We start from the raw sequence: 16,478 nt of genomic DNA, 5'->3' as shown, positions 1-16,478 counted from the left end.
ACCAGCTAATGTGACCAGTGTATTGTTTTTTCGGTAGAGACAATGGCAAAAAAGTTTTTCACCACAAGCTTTTACTATCACAGGTGTACTCTCCTACTAACTTCACAATTACCTCCCACTGCAGTTAATCTGTATATTCACTTTTACAACCAGGCATGTAAGCTTTAAAATTTACTAGCTTACTTAAACAAAAATACAAATAAATTTTCCATTTTTTCAGCATGTTTCCGATTTTGATGCCGAACACAGAATACCAAGTTGACCCTGATCTTTAGTTAGCAAATGTAGTAGACCGATTAATTTTTCCAGTAACTGTGGGTATAAACATTTGCACTTACTGAACTGTGAAAGACTTTCAGTGAAAGAGAAATCAGGAACATCAGTTGTCATTATATTTTTTATTAAGTTGTAACCAGGTGAAATGAGTCCAACAAAGAAATTGGTTTCATAGCATTTCTGAAGCAGGGGTTCTGATTTTCCAGATTTTTGGTAGGTATAATTTTTATTATACCTTTTAAGAATAACAAATTATTGGCTATTTCAATCCCATTGTCCTAAATAACCCAAAAGAATTTATTCACTAACGAAATCCTTTAATGAAAACCAAACTGTGCTGTTTTTATATGTCTATGGTCACCAATATTTTTTGTCTTAAGAATGCAGTGATTAAAATTCATTGGACATGTCATACAACCTCAGTTCTCTATGTGGTGCAACATTTTCTTAGTTAATTGTAAGATTTGTCTGTTAGTATATATACTAGAGAAAAGTGCATTGAAGATCAAAGTCATTTAACTGATTCTGCTTGAAGTAGCCAAAACAGATAATTCATGTTACTTTCATAAAGACTAACAATTATGCCACACTCCGCAAATATGTAGAACCTATCTTTTGTACTGTGCTATAAATCACTAAGCTGTTTTACTTTGGAAAACTTGTACAGTATGATTTATGTGTGTGGATAAGAAATCTCATCCAAGGACCTGCATGCAACCTTAAAGATCACTCTCTCCGTACAGCGCAGTGGAGAAGGAGGAGAAGTCCAGGGCCCCTTGTGCTGCCCCAGGCCCGCGATAGGGGGGCATCCTCATGATGCAGTATTCTGCCTGTTCTGGGGGCAGCTCCCTCCTCAGCTCCTCTTCCAGGATGTATGGCTGTGGACACAAGAGAGTCTTACATAAGTCTTTGGTAACCATCCATCCATCCAACCATCCATCTAATCTTCTAACTACTAATCCAGCATAAGGGCAGGGTGCTGAGACTTATTGCAGGCAGTACAGGCCTCAAGCTGGTGGAAAACATTTAAAAAAATATGCATTGCAGGTCCATTGCAGGGCACACAAATTCACATTTTTAAACTGGATTCAGGAATTATTCATATTTGACTAATTTATTTGAAACATGTTCTACAGATAGTATCTCTTCTGTTAACAGCATTGCCACTCTTTTATACCATTACTGCAACATATTCTACAAAAAGTAAAGGAGCAAATTAAAGTCTTATAATTTCACCTCAAATGTACTTTAAGCTTTGGTTAAAAAAATTATTATTAGTTTACATTCCCATTAACACACTGTCCTCTTGCTCAAAATCCTAAAAGCATGTAGAAGGTGGGATGATTACCAAGTAGCGGGATATAGATTGTAGCTCTGTTTGGTAGTCACCCCTTTAGCCTGTGCTGCCCCCTAGTGGAGTGGAGTGTAGTGTAGCCCACCTTATCACTTGCCAGGATCCTGAATGAGGCAATGACCTGCTCTGCTGTATCCGTCTCAGCGGTCTCTCTGGTCATGAAGTCAATGAAGGACTGGAAAGACACCACCCCGATAGCGTTGGGGTCCACCATCGTCATGGTGCGGGCAAATTCCACCTCACCCTGCATTCAGCATTGCATAGATGGAACAGGCTCAGTGTAAAGACAATCAGATTGTGTTCTTCTACATGATTGCTCATGAAAATAGTTCTAGGAAATAAAACATCTGCTAGAATGAAGTCATATTACATACACTTGTCACTTACGTTATGTGAAACACACAACATCATGATGCATTATCATGCTGATTTTGTTCATGACCAACATCTCACAAGCTGCATACACTGATATTTGTAGGGGTTGTATCTTTTTTCTATAAAGAAAGTCATTTGCTCTTAAATACATCCATCCTACTTGAATGCATACATTTAATTTCTACCAGTATAACTGAATATTCCAAGCCCTACTGGCTGCTCACCATGCATTCCAAGTTTCCTTAATATTGTAAATCCATATTTTCCTTTATAGCCTTTTCAAGAGATTACAAATGTGTGCATAGGTACACCAGTGTGCCTACCAAGTCGTATCCCATGGAAATCAAGCACGCTCTGAAGTCATCTGTTTCCATCGCTCCTTTCTTCTTCTGTGGGGTTGGCAGGCCATTGGAGATAAGTGGAATCAGGAAGAGAGGTTTCAGGAAGATCAAGAGCAGGTTTCAAAGGACGTTAAAGGAGAATCGTATGCCAAGGTTAGAGGAAGAAGGATTCCTCAACTATGTTTACATGAACGTTGACGTAAATAGAAATTGTGGAATTTTGGTTTTAAATACACAGGCAAGTTTGTATTAACATTGAAAAAGTGACACGTATTACGTAACATACTGTTGATATAATCATTAATTAAACAAGAAAAAGCTAACATTCTGAAGCACGAGGCCTAAATGGACCAGCGATATCTGAGCAGCAGTGGTACCCTACCCTGTCAAAGTGGTTAAAGGACGAGCGGAACTCATTCATCTGCTTCTGGCTGATGCCCTTGGCGTCTCGGGTCAGAATCTGAGTTTCGACTTCATTGATCGTCCGGGCAATAGTGGTCAGCAGAAGCTCCCAGCCAACACGGATGTGCTGTCATCCATACAGGGAAATTTGTCAGATGAAGCTGCAAGCTTTGAACAAAATCAAATCTATAACTATACTGTAGAGCAATTCCATATTTTAGGGCTAAAATATATGCAGTACATAAAAGACGAAATTGTAACATTTTTAAAAATCATTTGCAAACATATTATGTACAGTTTCATGATCAATTAGTGATCTGAACAGATGTAACTAATCTCGCTTTCAAAGTATCCTTGTGTTTTAAGAAATGTGTAATAGATCTATGCAGCACCTCCATAGTGTAGTTGGTGTGCTTGTTATCAAAGATAAGCGATTCTTGTATGAGCTGGTGGTCGCCCTCCAGATGGTCGATATTGTGTTTATAGTTGACAATGACGTCCTCATACTGCTTCAGCTGAATCATCTGATCCTCAAGGGTCCCGTTCAACGAAACAGAACAATGTCCAATTTCCTGCCAAAGGAATCAAGCAATTTCTACTCACATTCACCATCAGTAGTGAAATCTATTAGTGTCCCAGAACAATGTTCTAAATTTCTTCCTCATGATACATGGCTTAGTCTTAACCCCAAAGACAGAGTTATGACACTGATTTAACATGGATTCTAGGTAGTTTTTAATTAAAGGAAACCGATGGCCAATCTCAGACCTCCATTCTTGTCTGTATCCAGGGCCCGATGAGGTTGGCCTGGGAGGCAAACTGGCGCCTGAGGCGTTCGTTTGAGTGCTGGCGACTTAGCTCCTCTTGGAGGGAACTGTCTCGCTGGGGGACCAACTGCTTCACCTGCTCACATTAACACACACAGGGTGGGTTACACAGTCGTGGAGTTGTGACCTAAATCCTGGTAGTTAGACTGCCAAAATAGGCTGCCGTAGCCTTAAGAAAAGCATCTTTAACATTATGTACTTTGAAAATATTAATGGGAAAAGTGTAAAACTATCTATGAAATGTCTGTTAAATTTAAGTATTATTGTTTGAATTAAGTTATTACAGGTATTACTGTAAAAAAGCAAAGCATTTTTGTCAAATTAACAAACTCTCACTAATATGTTTTATAGTGAACAAATAATGTATTACTAGATTTTGCTCAATACATTTTAAAATGACATCCTAAAGCACTAAAGGTTCTTGGAATTGCAAGAATTGCCGATGCTACCTTGTCCCACTTGGCATGGATCTCCTCCGGGCTGATGGTGCTGTAAGGGTTGGTCAGGCTGCCTCTGAGGCCATAGCTCTGGGTAATCTTCTGCACCTCGTTGTGGATCCCAAAGATGGCCTGCCTCTCGCTGTCCGCCATTGGCAGGGTGGCCTTGAACTGCTCATGAGCCGAAACCAGATTCTAGGGCAAGAAAAATTTATCACAATATAGGACCAGTAATATTTGGATTAAATACAAGAAAATCTGCAGCCTTGTACACAAAGACATACAACCACAATTCCATGTCAGTGGGCTATACAGAACTAATAAGTTTAAGCTCTGCCTTGACCACTGAACAAATACATAATGTTGTCAGTTCTAAACTCATTAATGCTGAGCATACCTGAACCTCCTCAATGCTGTGCACAATGAACATGTCCTGTAGATCCTCCATCGCACTCTCCATCCAGTTGTTGAACAGTGCTGACCTCTTAGCGTATTCCAGGAAAAGCTGATCAATAGTTTCCAGCAGTTTGTCAGTCCTCTGGAATCCAAAATAGCCCAAGAAATTTTGGTCAGTCATATCAGACTTACTAATATGGCATGTATTTACTGAAGAAAAAGAATGCAAACAACTTTCAAAATCAATATATCACACTACAGCTACTAAATCATACACATTGTTGGGAATTCAACAGCCATACTTCTTCTGGAAAGATAACACAGAGATGCCAGTGTCACGATCAGTGGAGGAATCAGGATATGGGAGACCGAAATCCAAAACAAAGGGGTTTATTTGGGCAAGCAGGCAGACAAGGGAGCACATAGTCGACAACGTCAATGACAGACCTGGGGAAACAGACTTGAACGCGGACTAAATACAGAACATGACATCAGAACAAACGCAAGACAGCTGGTACGATGGGAATTCACACGCGGGCAACGAGGTGGGCGTGGCACACACGAGGACTGGACGCGCAGGTCATGACAGCCAGACCATTTTTCTCATCGATAGTTAACTAATAACTCTGAGATTAAGTTAGTGGATTCTTCATTTTCCCACTTTTCTGTATAATATATGAAAATTGTTGATACCTATGGATAACCAAAAAAACAAACTATTACTTGTTTATTTGGCAGCGGTGTGATTGCCATCCTGTGATCAATGTCAGCACACCTGTTTCTTTTTACATATACATATCTCCTGGAGTTACATACTCAATAGCCCGGTACAGACCAGAAGATTCTAGAATCCTTGCCTGGTGACGTACCACCCACTTTTCCAGTTGACTGGAAATTCCATTTCAACCCTTCCCTTACCTCGAGTGCCTCCCTGCGTTTCTGGGTCAGGGTCCCCAGCTGATCCCACAGATCACATATCTTCTGGCACCTCTCATTCACTGCAGCTACAGCATGGTAGTCCAGCTCGCTGAAGAAACCAGACATTAGAGATATATACACCGCTGCTTCTAAGCTTCTAAACTTACTTCTTCATATTCTCCATTTATATTTAATTTCAAATTGCATCCATGGTGATATTTAGCACAAAATATTTTATCACAACATTTTAGAGTTCTTCAATATAACAAAAAGTACCAATCATGTCGTATCCTCCTGAGACCCCACCCATTCATTTATGTCCATTGTATTGGGCATGTTGTTTTTGCATCTATCTTGTCACCGATGTAAGGAAACATATTTATTCCTGTTATACACTAAAGGGGACATGCTGTGAAATTAAAAATAAAAATAAATTTAAAAAAATCTGAATTGTAAGATGTCTTATTTCCTCCAAAGACAAATAACTTATAATTGAAGCTCACTTATCTATGGTCTGACTTTAGGACAGATAATTACTGACTGCATACAGACTGAAGGAGTCAGGCACGAAAGGTCTCACATTCTTTGAGTTCAAACACCCGGACCGGGAACTATTCTTTACTCCAAAACATACCTGAGGTAAAATAATCATAGTCTTTCATAATCTTTAAAGTTTATACAGTTTGTTTCTATTAGAAGATGCACCGATCTCCTTCCTCACATCTCCTATGCAAGATCAGTAAGAAAATGTGGTAATATAAAAATACTCCATATATGAGTACAAGCAATGTGACCAAATGAGATCCCATGTTGCGAAGGACAAGGAACATGAATGATGTACTTTAGCTCCTGTGCAAGGGCTGCAATCTGCTCCACTCGATCTTGATGGGCTGCCAGGTCACTCTCAAAGGCCTCGTGTTTCTTTAGTAAGGCACGGACGTCCATTAGGGATGCTGACTCATAGTCCTTCTCGGACAAAATATGCTCCTTACCTGTATCATTCAAAACATGAAGTTGAGTTTTTGCATAAATCTCAAGAACCAAACACAGAACTTATTCCACAACACTGTTTATACTCAACCTTATACTAGCACACATCAGAAACTCTCCTTATTATATGCTAAAACTCTCTACAGGTCCTATTAACTTAACAGATACTTTTATTGAAAACACCATACATTTTTGAGAAAGCAGGGTCAAACAGACCCTGGAGTAATTGTCAGTTAAGGGCCTCACTGAAGAGTTCCATGGTGAAACCACTCTGCCAACACTGGGATTTGAACCAGCAACCTTCCGATAAGGAACATCAGCCTAGCCTGCTGAGCCACACACTACCAATCCAAAAGCAAACTTACCATGAGCCCAGCTCTCATGGGTGGAGGCTTTCTGGCGGAATTTCTCAGCCAGGTGCTCCAGACGTTCCAGCCTGCGAATCTCATTCAGGAGCCACTCCTCGTAGCCCTTCTCAGCCTGCTCCAGTCCCTGCCAGGCACCTGCGATGTCCTAACAAACCCCACAGCAGCAAACAAGTCTTAAGGTTAATACAATTCAAAACTACTGTGCTAAACCCCATAACAAAGTCCCCCACTACCATGGAACGAAAGCAGGGGAAATATTCTTTCAAATACTATCTGTTCAAACTGACTGCTCAAAATTCTGTCTGCAGATTTTCCTCTATAGTGTTTCTCACTGTTTACCACATGTGTAAATCATTGCCTGGGGCTTCTCAAACTGGGTGAAGTCATGTGACTGGAGTTATTTGTATTAAGTTTCATCTTGCCTTGAGTCTTGCAAAAATGTATACAGTACATACATTATAGTTTGCTTAGACCCTGACAATCCAATTATAAATTTCAGGATTGGCCTAAAAATTGTATCATCCATCTACAAGTCTGTTCCCTCATGTCAACTTCTTAGGCTTGTCTTTTGGTCCTAATTCATGAACCTAGATTATCGTCTAATATTTCCATTCATTTTTTTCTCATTGCTAACGATGCTTCACCCCTGTTTAATGCTGAGAAAACAGTCCTAATTTAACTTGACTTTCCCCATCCCACCCAGAGAAGTTCTCACATCTTAAAACCCCATTAGTGGGAATCTGTCCCTCAGTGAGGAATGTGATCATGTCAGGTTATACTAGCACGGTATCTCCTCATACCGCTACAGTACATCACCCCACCCCTACACATGGACACTTCAAAACAAAACTGTTTTGCATCAGGACAATACTGCACTTTTTATTCAGTTTGCATTTAGGTAACATCAAGCACTTTATGTTGTGAAGTATGTAGCATGTTGTTTAGTCACTGTGTAAATGTAATATGTGAAGTATATTGTCCAGTCAGTGTGCCCGTGTCTATTTGGGGGTTGTATACTTAATTCACCTTTTGGCTCTGCTGCTATTGTGAGTGTTTGTGGGAGATGCACAAAAAAGTTCTGAAGGCAGAACAAAAAATGATTGGCTCAGAGAAAACCCAATCTGATTTGTTCCGCCTCCTCTAGTTGCTTGGACCCACCTCTTGTACAATCTGATTGGTTGTGACATGATAAATATCTACATCTGTTTCTTCTTAGAACATCATAGTATTATTTAATAAACATGCGAATGCAGCACAATGTGTCTCATATTTCATCCTGGACAGTTACATGTACAGTGTATTGACGGGCTGACAATGACGATCTCTTGAATGCTGAATCTTGAACTTACCGACACCATCTTCCCGTCCGAAGGCATGAAGGAGGGCCGGTTGCTGATGCGGAGCTTGGTCTGCAGTGTATTGAAGTTAATCTCCAGCTGGCATTTCTCCTGAACCTTGGGTGGCTTGTGTAGGCGTCGGTAGTCCCGGAAGTCCTCCAGCTTGGCCTGCATGGCTGCCATTGTCTTCTCTGAGGTACGGTTCTCCAGCCATGGAGTGGTACGACGTATCCATTCAAGAAGCTTAAAAATAGCACAAGAAGCATGGCTATTTATGACATTTTATGATAGAGAGGCATCCCTATTGTTACGTCCCGAATGCAGTTACCACAAATAGCTTTATTAAATATTCAGCTGAGTAAATGGATAAAATTGAATGTTGTCGTAGATATAAGTGTTTGCCAAACTAAAAATAAACCCAATAATCCCCAAACAACATGTTTTTTTGATGATTCAAGTAACTTTATGTCCTTATTAATTTTTTTTGGGCCGTGCTATATATAATTCTATTTTACTTCTGTGTTATAATTTCAATTTGAGCAAAATAAGTACTACTCCCAAATGACTGGTCATATATTCATGGGTGGATCTGTACCTCACTGGCTAACTTCTCGTATTCCTCCATCAGCTGCTCGTTCTCCTGGTTTACACCCAGAATTTTGCAGATCCTGTTAGCTGCAGTCTCCGCCTGCGAGAGCAAGTATCAATAATGCGAAACAGGAAAGGTGATTCTTATGTCTTAATTTTTTAAGAATTGGCACTGTCCAGCAACCAGTAATGAGAAGTAAAGTAAATGCAATTAAAAATGAACATATACGTAAAATCATATGCAAAAATATGAAACGTATACCTGTTCTGCTCCAGCAAAAGCATGGTAGAAGCAGGACACATAGGTCATGATGGCTCTCTCATCTGGTTTTGGGGTGTTTACAATATCTAATGGTGTGTTAGAAGTGGAACCCAGAGAGAAGACAGCAGGTAAAATAAATGAAAATAAAGATGAGCGCAAACAATGCAGAAAACCATAAATGAGAGCAGGAGAGGGGCGGTATGAAGGAAAATAAAGGACTGGGCTGATTCTTAAAAGCACTTATTCTAAATCCTAATAACTTTAAACTTTAAGCCCCTTATCTCTTCAATGAAATAATTATATACATAAACTGAATTTGCTTAAATGTACAGTATGTTTTGATTACAAAGCCTAAAAAGCCCTGATGTATTAAACCTGAGCAAGATATTAACATAAACCATTCAAGTAAAATACCAAGCTTTACAAATGGGTTATATCTGATGTGTCAGCTTAGTAACTCAGTATTCGAACACCCACTATCAAATTAAGTGCCAGATCCATTTAAAGGTAATTCACGGTTACCAATAGTTAAATTAAATAAAAACTTTTTAAACAAAATTTACCAGTTGTACATGTCTCCACCATTGGCTTGAATTGTCAAATTTGGTTGTGCAAAAGAAAGTAGAACAGCATTGAACGTTCCTTAAAGTATGAACTTTTTTGTGCTGAGGGTTTTCCAAATCACATAACTTCCTAATAAGTCTTTCAAAAAGTGAATTACCTTCAGCATCCAACATTTTAGGAATGTCCAGGTGCTTTTCTGCAATTTCAAAGGCTAGGTTCAGATTACCAAGAGGATCATCCTGTGGTAAATAAAGAGAAGAAGAATTTAATAAATGCAAAATCAGCTCCAATTATTATATAAAATGATTACAAATATATTTGCAGTGCAATGTAAATAAAACCATAAAATAATTGAAATAAAAAGGACATTTTATTTCTGAAAGCTGTTATGTGTTCTGCTGAATACCAAATTCATTTAAAGCAAATGATTCAATAAGTACCACAAACACTCATGCTATAATATCAAAGGAATCCATTTCTCTGTGCCTGAGATTGTTATGTTGGTATTCAAATACAAAACAAAATTAACAACCTAATGAGAATGTTCATTTTCTTGGGGTCATGTGTGATGATCTAAGAGAAAACGTATGTAGGCATCTGTCATATTACTTGTACCTGCGGGATGTGGACATGAAAGGACCGACCAACTAACTAGAAACAGACTTTTTCCTTGTACAAGCTCTCACAACAGCAGCAGAGCCAACAGGTGAATTAAATATACAACCCCCACACAGATTATCCCTATTGGTCAATGCTGGGGTCCGGAGTTTCATAAACAAACAATAATAAGTCTAGGGGAGTAGCTGTAGGGTTCCACTCTCATGCAGTGCAGGTTAGGACTAGCATGCTGTTGAGAACACTACAGATGACCTTGTTGAGCTTGGCGTAGTCAATGAGGTCAGGCCGATGCCTGTGTATCAGTGCACAGAACGACAGACCGTCCTTCCAACTTTACAGAACAAGGGAAGAACATTTTTAAGATTATTGATAAGGAAAAACTTTAAAAAAGAAATTCAAAAAAGTCATATACGGTCAGTCCTGATATCACACTGCGATTGATATATTAATACCCAAGTCCAACTCAGCGCAGAATCGCATTTGTACAGTATTTGTGTCATTTTCAGCTATAAATGCACTGTGTGAAATCTGTTGTATTTCTGCTGTGTGCATGGTGGCTGTGGCTCACTACTCCCGCATAAGGATGGCCAAATGCCATTTCATGAACCATTTGCTGTACTTTCTGACCCCACTAGATGGTGCTCTCTGTGCAAAAAAAGGACTTAATCTGAGTTCAACACGTTCAGTTGAAGCGTTTACTAGGCAATTCTGGTGAGATTTATAAGACCCACTGGAGATGTTTATGATATAATTTATTAATGTATTATTATAATTTCTTATTTAAAATGTATATAATTACATACTTTGCCACTGGTGTCACTGGTTTTATTATTTAATTCATTAAAGTTAAGGAGTCACACTCCTCTAACCCTATCTAATGAAAATAAAACTGAAAAGTATTATTATAATCCAACAAAAGTAACATATTTTCAATTTGTTGCTCCTGTATTGTTACCACCGCAGGACTTACCTGACATGGAAATTCTGGACATTGACATTCCTGTAGGGGGCAGTTTTTCTCTGACACCACAAGAGAAGACCTTCCTTTGCAGAAGTTTCTGAAAAGTTTGTAATATTTTGATCTATGAATCCATTTTCTTTGAATGGTCTGCAGGATTGCAGTGCCCACTGAACCTCTGTGTCACACCCAGACATTATAACTGTACAACAGAACCTTGGAACTTGAACACCTCTTAACTCGTCCAACTCGGACATCGAACGGGTCTGTCAAATTTTTTTCAACTTGTACCTCGACCGAAATCTTGGAACTCAACCGTTCCTGCTAAAATTTGAATGGGTCGAGACGGGTTCAACTGTACCAATTCGGACCTCGATTGGGGTGGTCGAGAAAGATTATAACTGCAACTCGACCGAAAACTCGAAACAAGACAAAACAAAACACTTGCTAAAACTTGTACAGATCGAGATGCATCTCTGATGGGTTGAAACAAAGGCAGACGGACCTACTGGGATTCTGATGCCTATGAATCACTCTCAGTTTTGCGGTACCTCTCGACCGATTTTGACGGGTGAAAGCAGTGTTTCTGTGTTTCTGTGAAATTTTTGTGCTTTATCTACAGTACATTTAGTGATACAGTAATCATGGCCCTCATGAAAGAGAGCAGTGATGGCAGCAAACCAAAGAAGAAAATAGTGAGAGTAACTCCAAAACTTAAAAAGGAAATTATAGCGAGACTTGAAGGTGGTGCACATGTGTTTACTCTCAATCGGAGTGTGAGATTGTCATTTATTTCAAGTTTATCACTTTTGTATGTGTGCTTTTTCATGTGTGCATTTATTTTAGATTGATTGTTAATGATTTGTATCATTAGTTAGGTAGGTATAGATAAGTTTAAATAGGCAATCATTGGGGTCTTGAACGGATTCAATTCATTTGCATTATTTCGTATGGGGAAATTCGATTTGGAACTCGACCAAATCGCAACTCGACCAGCCTTCTCGAACATTCATGTTTCAAGGTCCCACTGTATCTGCAAATTAAATGGCCTATTCTATTCCATTCACATGACAATAGACAAATGCAGCCTACATTATATTAGGCTAGTGAGAACTTTAAACTCATACTACTGTTATGGATTGTCAGATATAGTCATTTTTATTTCATCAACTGAAACCAGAAACAATAGTGTTTTACACTACATTCAACGTAGAGCTGTTTGGAAAAATGTCGACCTGATAATACTTATCGTTCCTCTTGAAAATATTTTATTATCTTGGGAAAAATTTATGACAGCAGAGTGAAAAAATAAATACTTTGTACTTAAGTACAGCAACTTAAAAGCAGCAGTCTAGTAAAAAAAAAAGTGTCCAATAAAATATGTACCAAAATATTCAATATAGACCTAATATCCCTCTTACCTTCAACTGAAATGTCGTGAATAGCAAAACGCAGGATAATGGTCCAAATCATACCCAGAGTCATCTTGATATTGCCATCCACAATTTCTGAAAAATAAATTGTAAAGAATCAATATTCTACTGTTGTGCTATGCTGTGTCTTCATGTTTGTATTGTATTTGGTAGTTTTGTATTTGGAAAATATGATTTTGATCTATTTGTAAGTCAATGATATTTGATTGAGGATTTCAATTTAACCCATTTGGTAGAAAAATAAATTGTAATAGATTTAGATCTTTGTTAGTCCAGTTAATGTCTCTAGGACTCAGTTTGTAATAGTGCAGTAGTGTTGTTAATAGCAAAAATTGTACCTTCGGGTCCAATGGAAACAAGTTTGACCCCTTTGCTAATAATAAAATCCAGTGCTTTATTGACATTAGCTATTTTGTGAAAACGCATTTTTCCTCTGTCTGGTTTTGGTAGCCTTTCACCTGTAATAGAAATCAAACGGAAGGGTTGTAGTTAATAAAATTATACTGAATAAAATCTCTGACAAAGACATACTTGTATTGTCTTTGTTATCATTCTTTATATTATTTGGTCATTCTTTATTGACCAAATAAACATGCTGGTATTAATATAATTATGAGATGTTGACAATGGACTGAGGTGACAGAATGCCAATGAGCTGAAAAGACAACAAAAAAAATCTGTAAGACGTTAAGACTCTAAGCTACATTTTCTCTTTAAAAAGGGATGGAATCCTAATAGATGGGGTCCAGTGGTTCTAAGCATAAGTATAGGAATTTGCTGGACTCTGCAGGGTCGTCTATGGTTTATGGAATATGCCATTGTGTCAACAGTCAACAGCAGTTCATAATTAGCAGGGATCCGTTTGGAGTGACAAAAGCAGGCAATGTTATCTAGTGTGATTGTTTTATCAGTACCTCAGAGTCATGTGGCAGGAAGCAGGCCAACTGGGTGTACACTTCTACAATGTGCTGTTCAGCATGGTGCCATTTACACTATGTACTAGGGTAGGATATGTTATGGTTGTGCTTTCATTTAAGCAAAACTGGCAATTCTTATAAATAAATGAGGCAGACAAGAAATTCAGCGCTCCCAGTACGACTGGTAAAATCTTTAAGCAGCTGTCTTAATGCTTCATTTGTGGGGATATTTTTATCTGCTACTTTAATTGACTGCTTATCTGTTAGTATTCCAGTTAAGTACAGAACCTGAAATAACTTCCAAAAGAAGCATGAGTTTGAGGCCATTCCGGAAGTCTTCTTCAATGTTCTCGATTTGCGTTCCTGCTTTCCTCAGATGCGAGTTGCACCACGCTGTAAAAGTCTGTGGCAGAAGAAAAAATGCATCCGACGGCACTTATTTAACACTTTAATACCAAGTGAACCCCCACAATGTAATTAAAAACAATTTTTTTTTACATTGTGGGTCCCTACAAAGATCTGTGATATGCAGATATGCAGTCAAAGAACTAAAAATCCCAAAAGTCTCTTATTATGTTTGGTTACTCATGGTTAAGGTTAGGGCTGGATAGGGATTAAGGTTGTCATGTTGGGATTAGTTTTCCCCATATAGATGAACGGAGAGTCCCCACAAAGATATAATTATAAACTATAAACCTGAGTGTGTGTGTGTGTGTGTTTGTGTGGTAATCTGTATAAAAGTTACAAACTTTTGTACAGTTGCAATAGTTTGGACAAGCATATTAAGTATACATATTATATACAAATGCATGTCATATAATGTGTAATCAGCAATTGAGAAAATTATGATTTAAAATCATTAATTTTTCATTCTTCATTCTTGGGGGTTCAATACAAAAATAAAACAATATTTCACATTATATTTCATGAGACTTTTATTACTACTACTACTACTACTACTACTACTACTAATAATAATAATAATAATAATAATAATAATAATGCATCCTTTATTTCAGAATGCTATAACTGTTACACGCTTCACAATACCCTTATTCAGGGACTAAGGGATGAATTATAATGAATGCATCCTGATCTTGTTTCTAAGAAAGGACAAGTGAGCAGTCTATTCTTAGCTGAGTGACATCTTCATTCCTATTGTCATTATCCCCCATGGGTTTCTTAGATGCAGATATGGAATTCTCACTTAGGCCACAATGGAATGCCTTTCATTTGACAGATGGATGAGGTTGTATAAAAGTTATGCACATATGGTTTTAAGATTTAAGTATTATCTCATACATATAAATTGACATGGCAGTGTAAAAATGTAGGTGACCACTGTTTTGTTTTTGCCATTCTTGTTGGTTATCATTTGTTTTGTTTCGGTTGATCACTGTCAGTATTGCGTAGTAAGGGTTGCTTTTCGTGCATTAAGTTATTTGCAAATCGTGTTATAAGATGTCAACATCCTAGATAAGTAGACATCACAGTATATTTGTTACTATAAACAAAGAATTTCTTAAAAATGACATTGGATTTACTCATTATAATGCCCTTGTCCGTAGTTAAAATTAGAAATTGCGTCCATTCTAATCCGAGGGGCGTCATCAAGTGTTAGAAATATCTGTTGACACTTCGCATACCACGCGTATCAATGGGCTGGTGAAAGCCTGCAGAGCCGCTGGCTGGGCTATTGTTAGCGGTACCCACCGCATCACTGCGCCGTCTGTTCACAAACATGATTTTTTTTCAAGTATTAACTAATGCTTGGCAGCTCTAATGTACATAACTGCAAGATTGCTATATTACGACCGCGACCCTGAGCTGGATAAGCAGTCAAATGGATTACACTAGGCTATTTAAGTACACTAGTAAGGTAAATATATTATTAATATTATATAATATAATATATAATATAATATAACAATAATAGAAGTCGAGCTCAGGTTGAAAGAACTTCAATCTTCTATATATACTGATATATATATTACAGATGTCCATCCGTCCATCTGTCCAGTACAAATTCATTCTATTACTTACAGACGTCCGTAATTGAATGTTTTCGTTGCCTTAGCTAACTTATGTGCCCCGGCGTTAGATTGCTATGCACAATCACTAACCTTTCTCTGCTGTTTCTCCCAAGCTGGGTCCAACAGGAGATCCCTGTCCCACTCTTCCTCTTGCATCATGTATTCATCCTGCTCGTATCCGTTGCTGTATTCTACTGTTATCCGGTTCATTATGTGCAGTTCTCTCTAAAAGAATGATTCAAAAAACTTTCCGTTGTGTCGGTTGTTTAATTACCTTAGGTAGGTTTTAAGCTGAGTTCCCTTAGACACCAGCTGTTTCACCAGCGTTGCCTCCTACGGCTCATTGACCGGAATGAACGTGCAGCCGCCGGCAAAATCAATTCATAGCCAAATGTCACGTGACACCCGCTCCACCGAAGGGGCAGCATTAAATACAGTATAGGAATCGTAATTCTTACTTATAATAAGAATTAGTACAACTTGATATTTTATATAGTATCATTTTGCTGTCCAACCAATTTGCACAAGTGAGTCGTTTTTTCAAGTGGCTAATCACCGATTAACTTAAGTTAAAGGTTCGTTGAATTTTGTCCAACTTTGAGAATGACGTTGGCCGCCTTTTGGAATATTACTATTAATTAGAAATCACTACACTGTATTAATCTATCTATTTTTAAAACAACTGGACTTCTCTTCCGTAACGGTTAAAAAGTACAGGTAAAGGCCATTCCATTTGTATAACTTGATTTGCGCGCATGCGTGCGTTTTCAAACTTAGTCTAATGATGAAAGAATTATTAATTAAAGCTGCGAATTAAACCTGTGATTTTACATAACCTACTGTACAGTGTTTGATATGCTCGTATTATATCCGGTTAACTCTCCTGCCCGCCATTCCACCCCTGCTAGTGGCAATAGTGAAAGGAGACGCCTTCTCCTGTAGTAGGTAAATAGCGGTTTAAGTGTTTCACCTGGTGCGCTAACAGAACATATTGTGCAGGGATTTAACACTTTGTTTTGGTTAGTTGATGGAATACAGGTGTTTAGCCCGAGGTTCAGTATATCGACGGTATAGGAAGGTTATT

At 38.2% G+C, this 16,478-nt stretch overlaps 1 protein-coding gene across 1 annotated transcript; it reads right to left on the bottom strand.

Moving 5' to 3' along the window:
- Positions 1 to 383: 383 nt before the first annotated feature.
- On the bottom strand, positions 384 to 15,759 carry actn2b (actinin, alpha 2b). The gene is made up of 21 exons (XM_023841152.2): positions 15,485 to 15,759; positions 13,650 to 13,764; positions 12,783 to 12,902; positions 12,433 to 12,519; positions 11,024 to 11,111; positions 10,306 to 10,384; positions 9,593 to 9,674; positions 8,872 to 8,957; positions 8,617 to 8,709; positions 8,034 to 8,264; positions 6,682 to 6,829; positions 6,168 to 6,318; positions 5,327 to 5,435; positions 4,410 to 4,550; positions 4,025 to 4,207; positions 3,517 to 3,651; positions 3,141 to 3,320; positions 2,729 to 2,875; positions 2,329 to 2,394; positions 1,716 to 1,874; positions 384 to 1,154 (listed from the first exon to the last, which is right to left on the bottom strand). Exons 1-21 carry the CDS (start codon positions 15,602 to 15,604, stop codon positions 996 to 998), a joined length of 2,679 nt encoding a protein of 892 aa, XP_023696920.2. The 5' UTR covers positions 15,605 to 15,759; the 3' UTR covers positions 384 to 995.
- Between the last annotated feature and the right edge of the window lie 719 nt (positions 15,760 to 16,478).

The sequence above is a fragment of the Paramormyrops kingsleyae genome, chromosome 3 (assembly GCF_048594095.1).
Source record: "Paramormyrops kingsleyae isolate MSU_618 chromosome 3, PKINGS_0.4, whole genome shotgun sequence".
NCBI lineage: Eukaryota > Metazoa > Chordata > Actinopteri > Osteoglossiformes > Mormyridae > Paramormyrops > Paramormyrops kingsleyae.
Note: the sequence above shows the minus strand (reverse complement) of the source record. Positions and strands in the feature narration are given on the sequence as shown.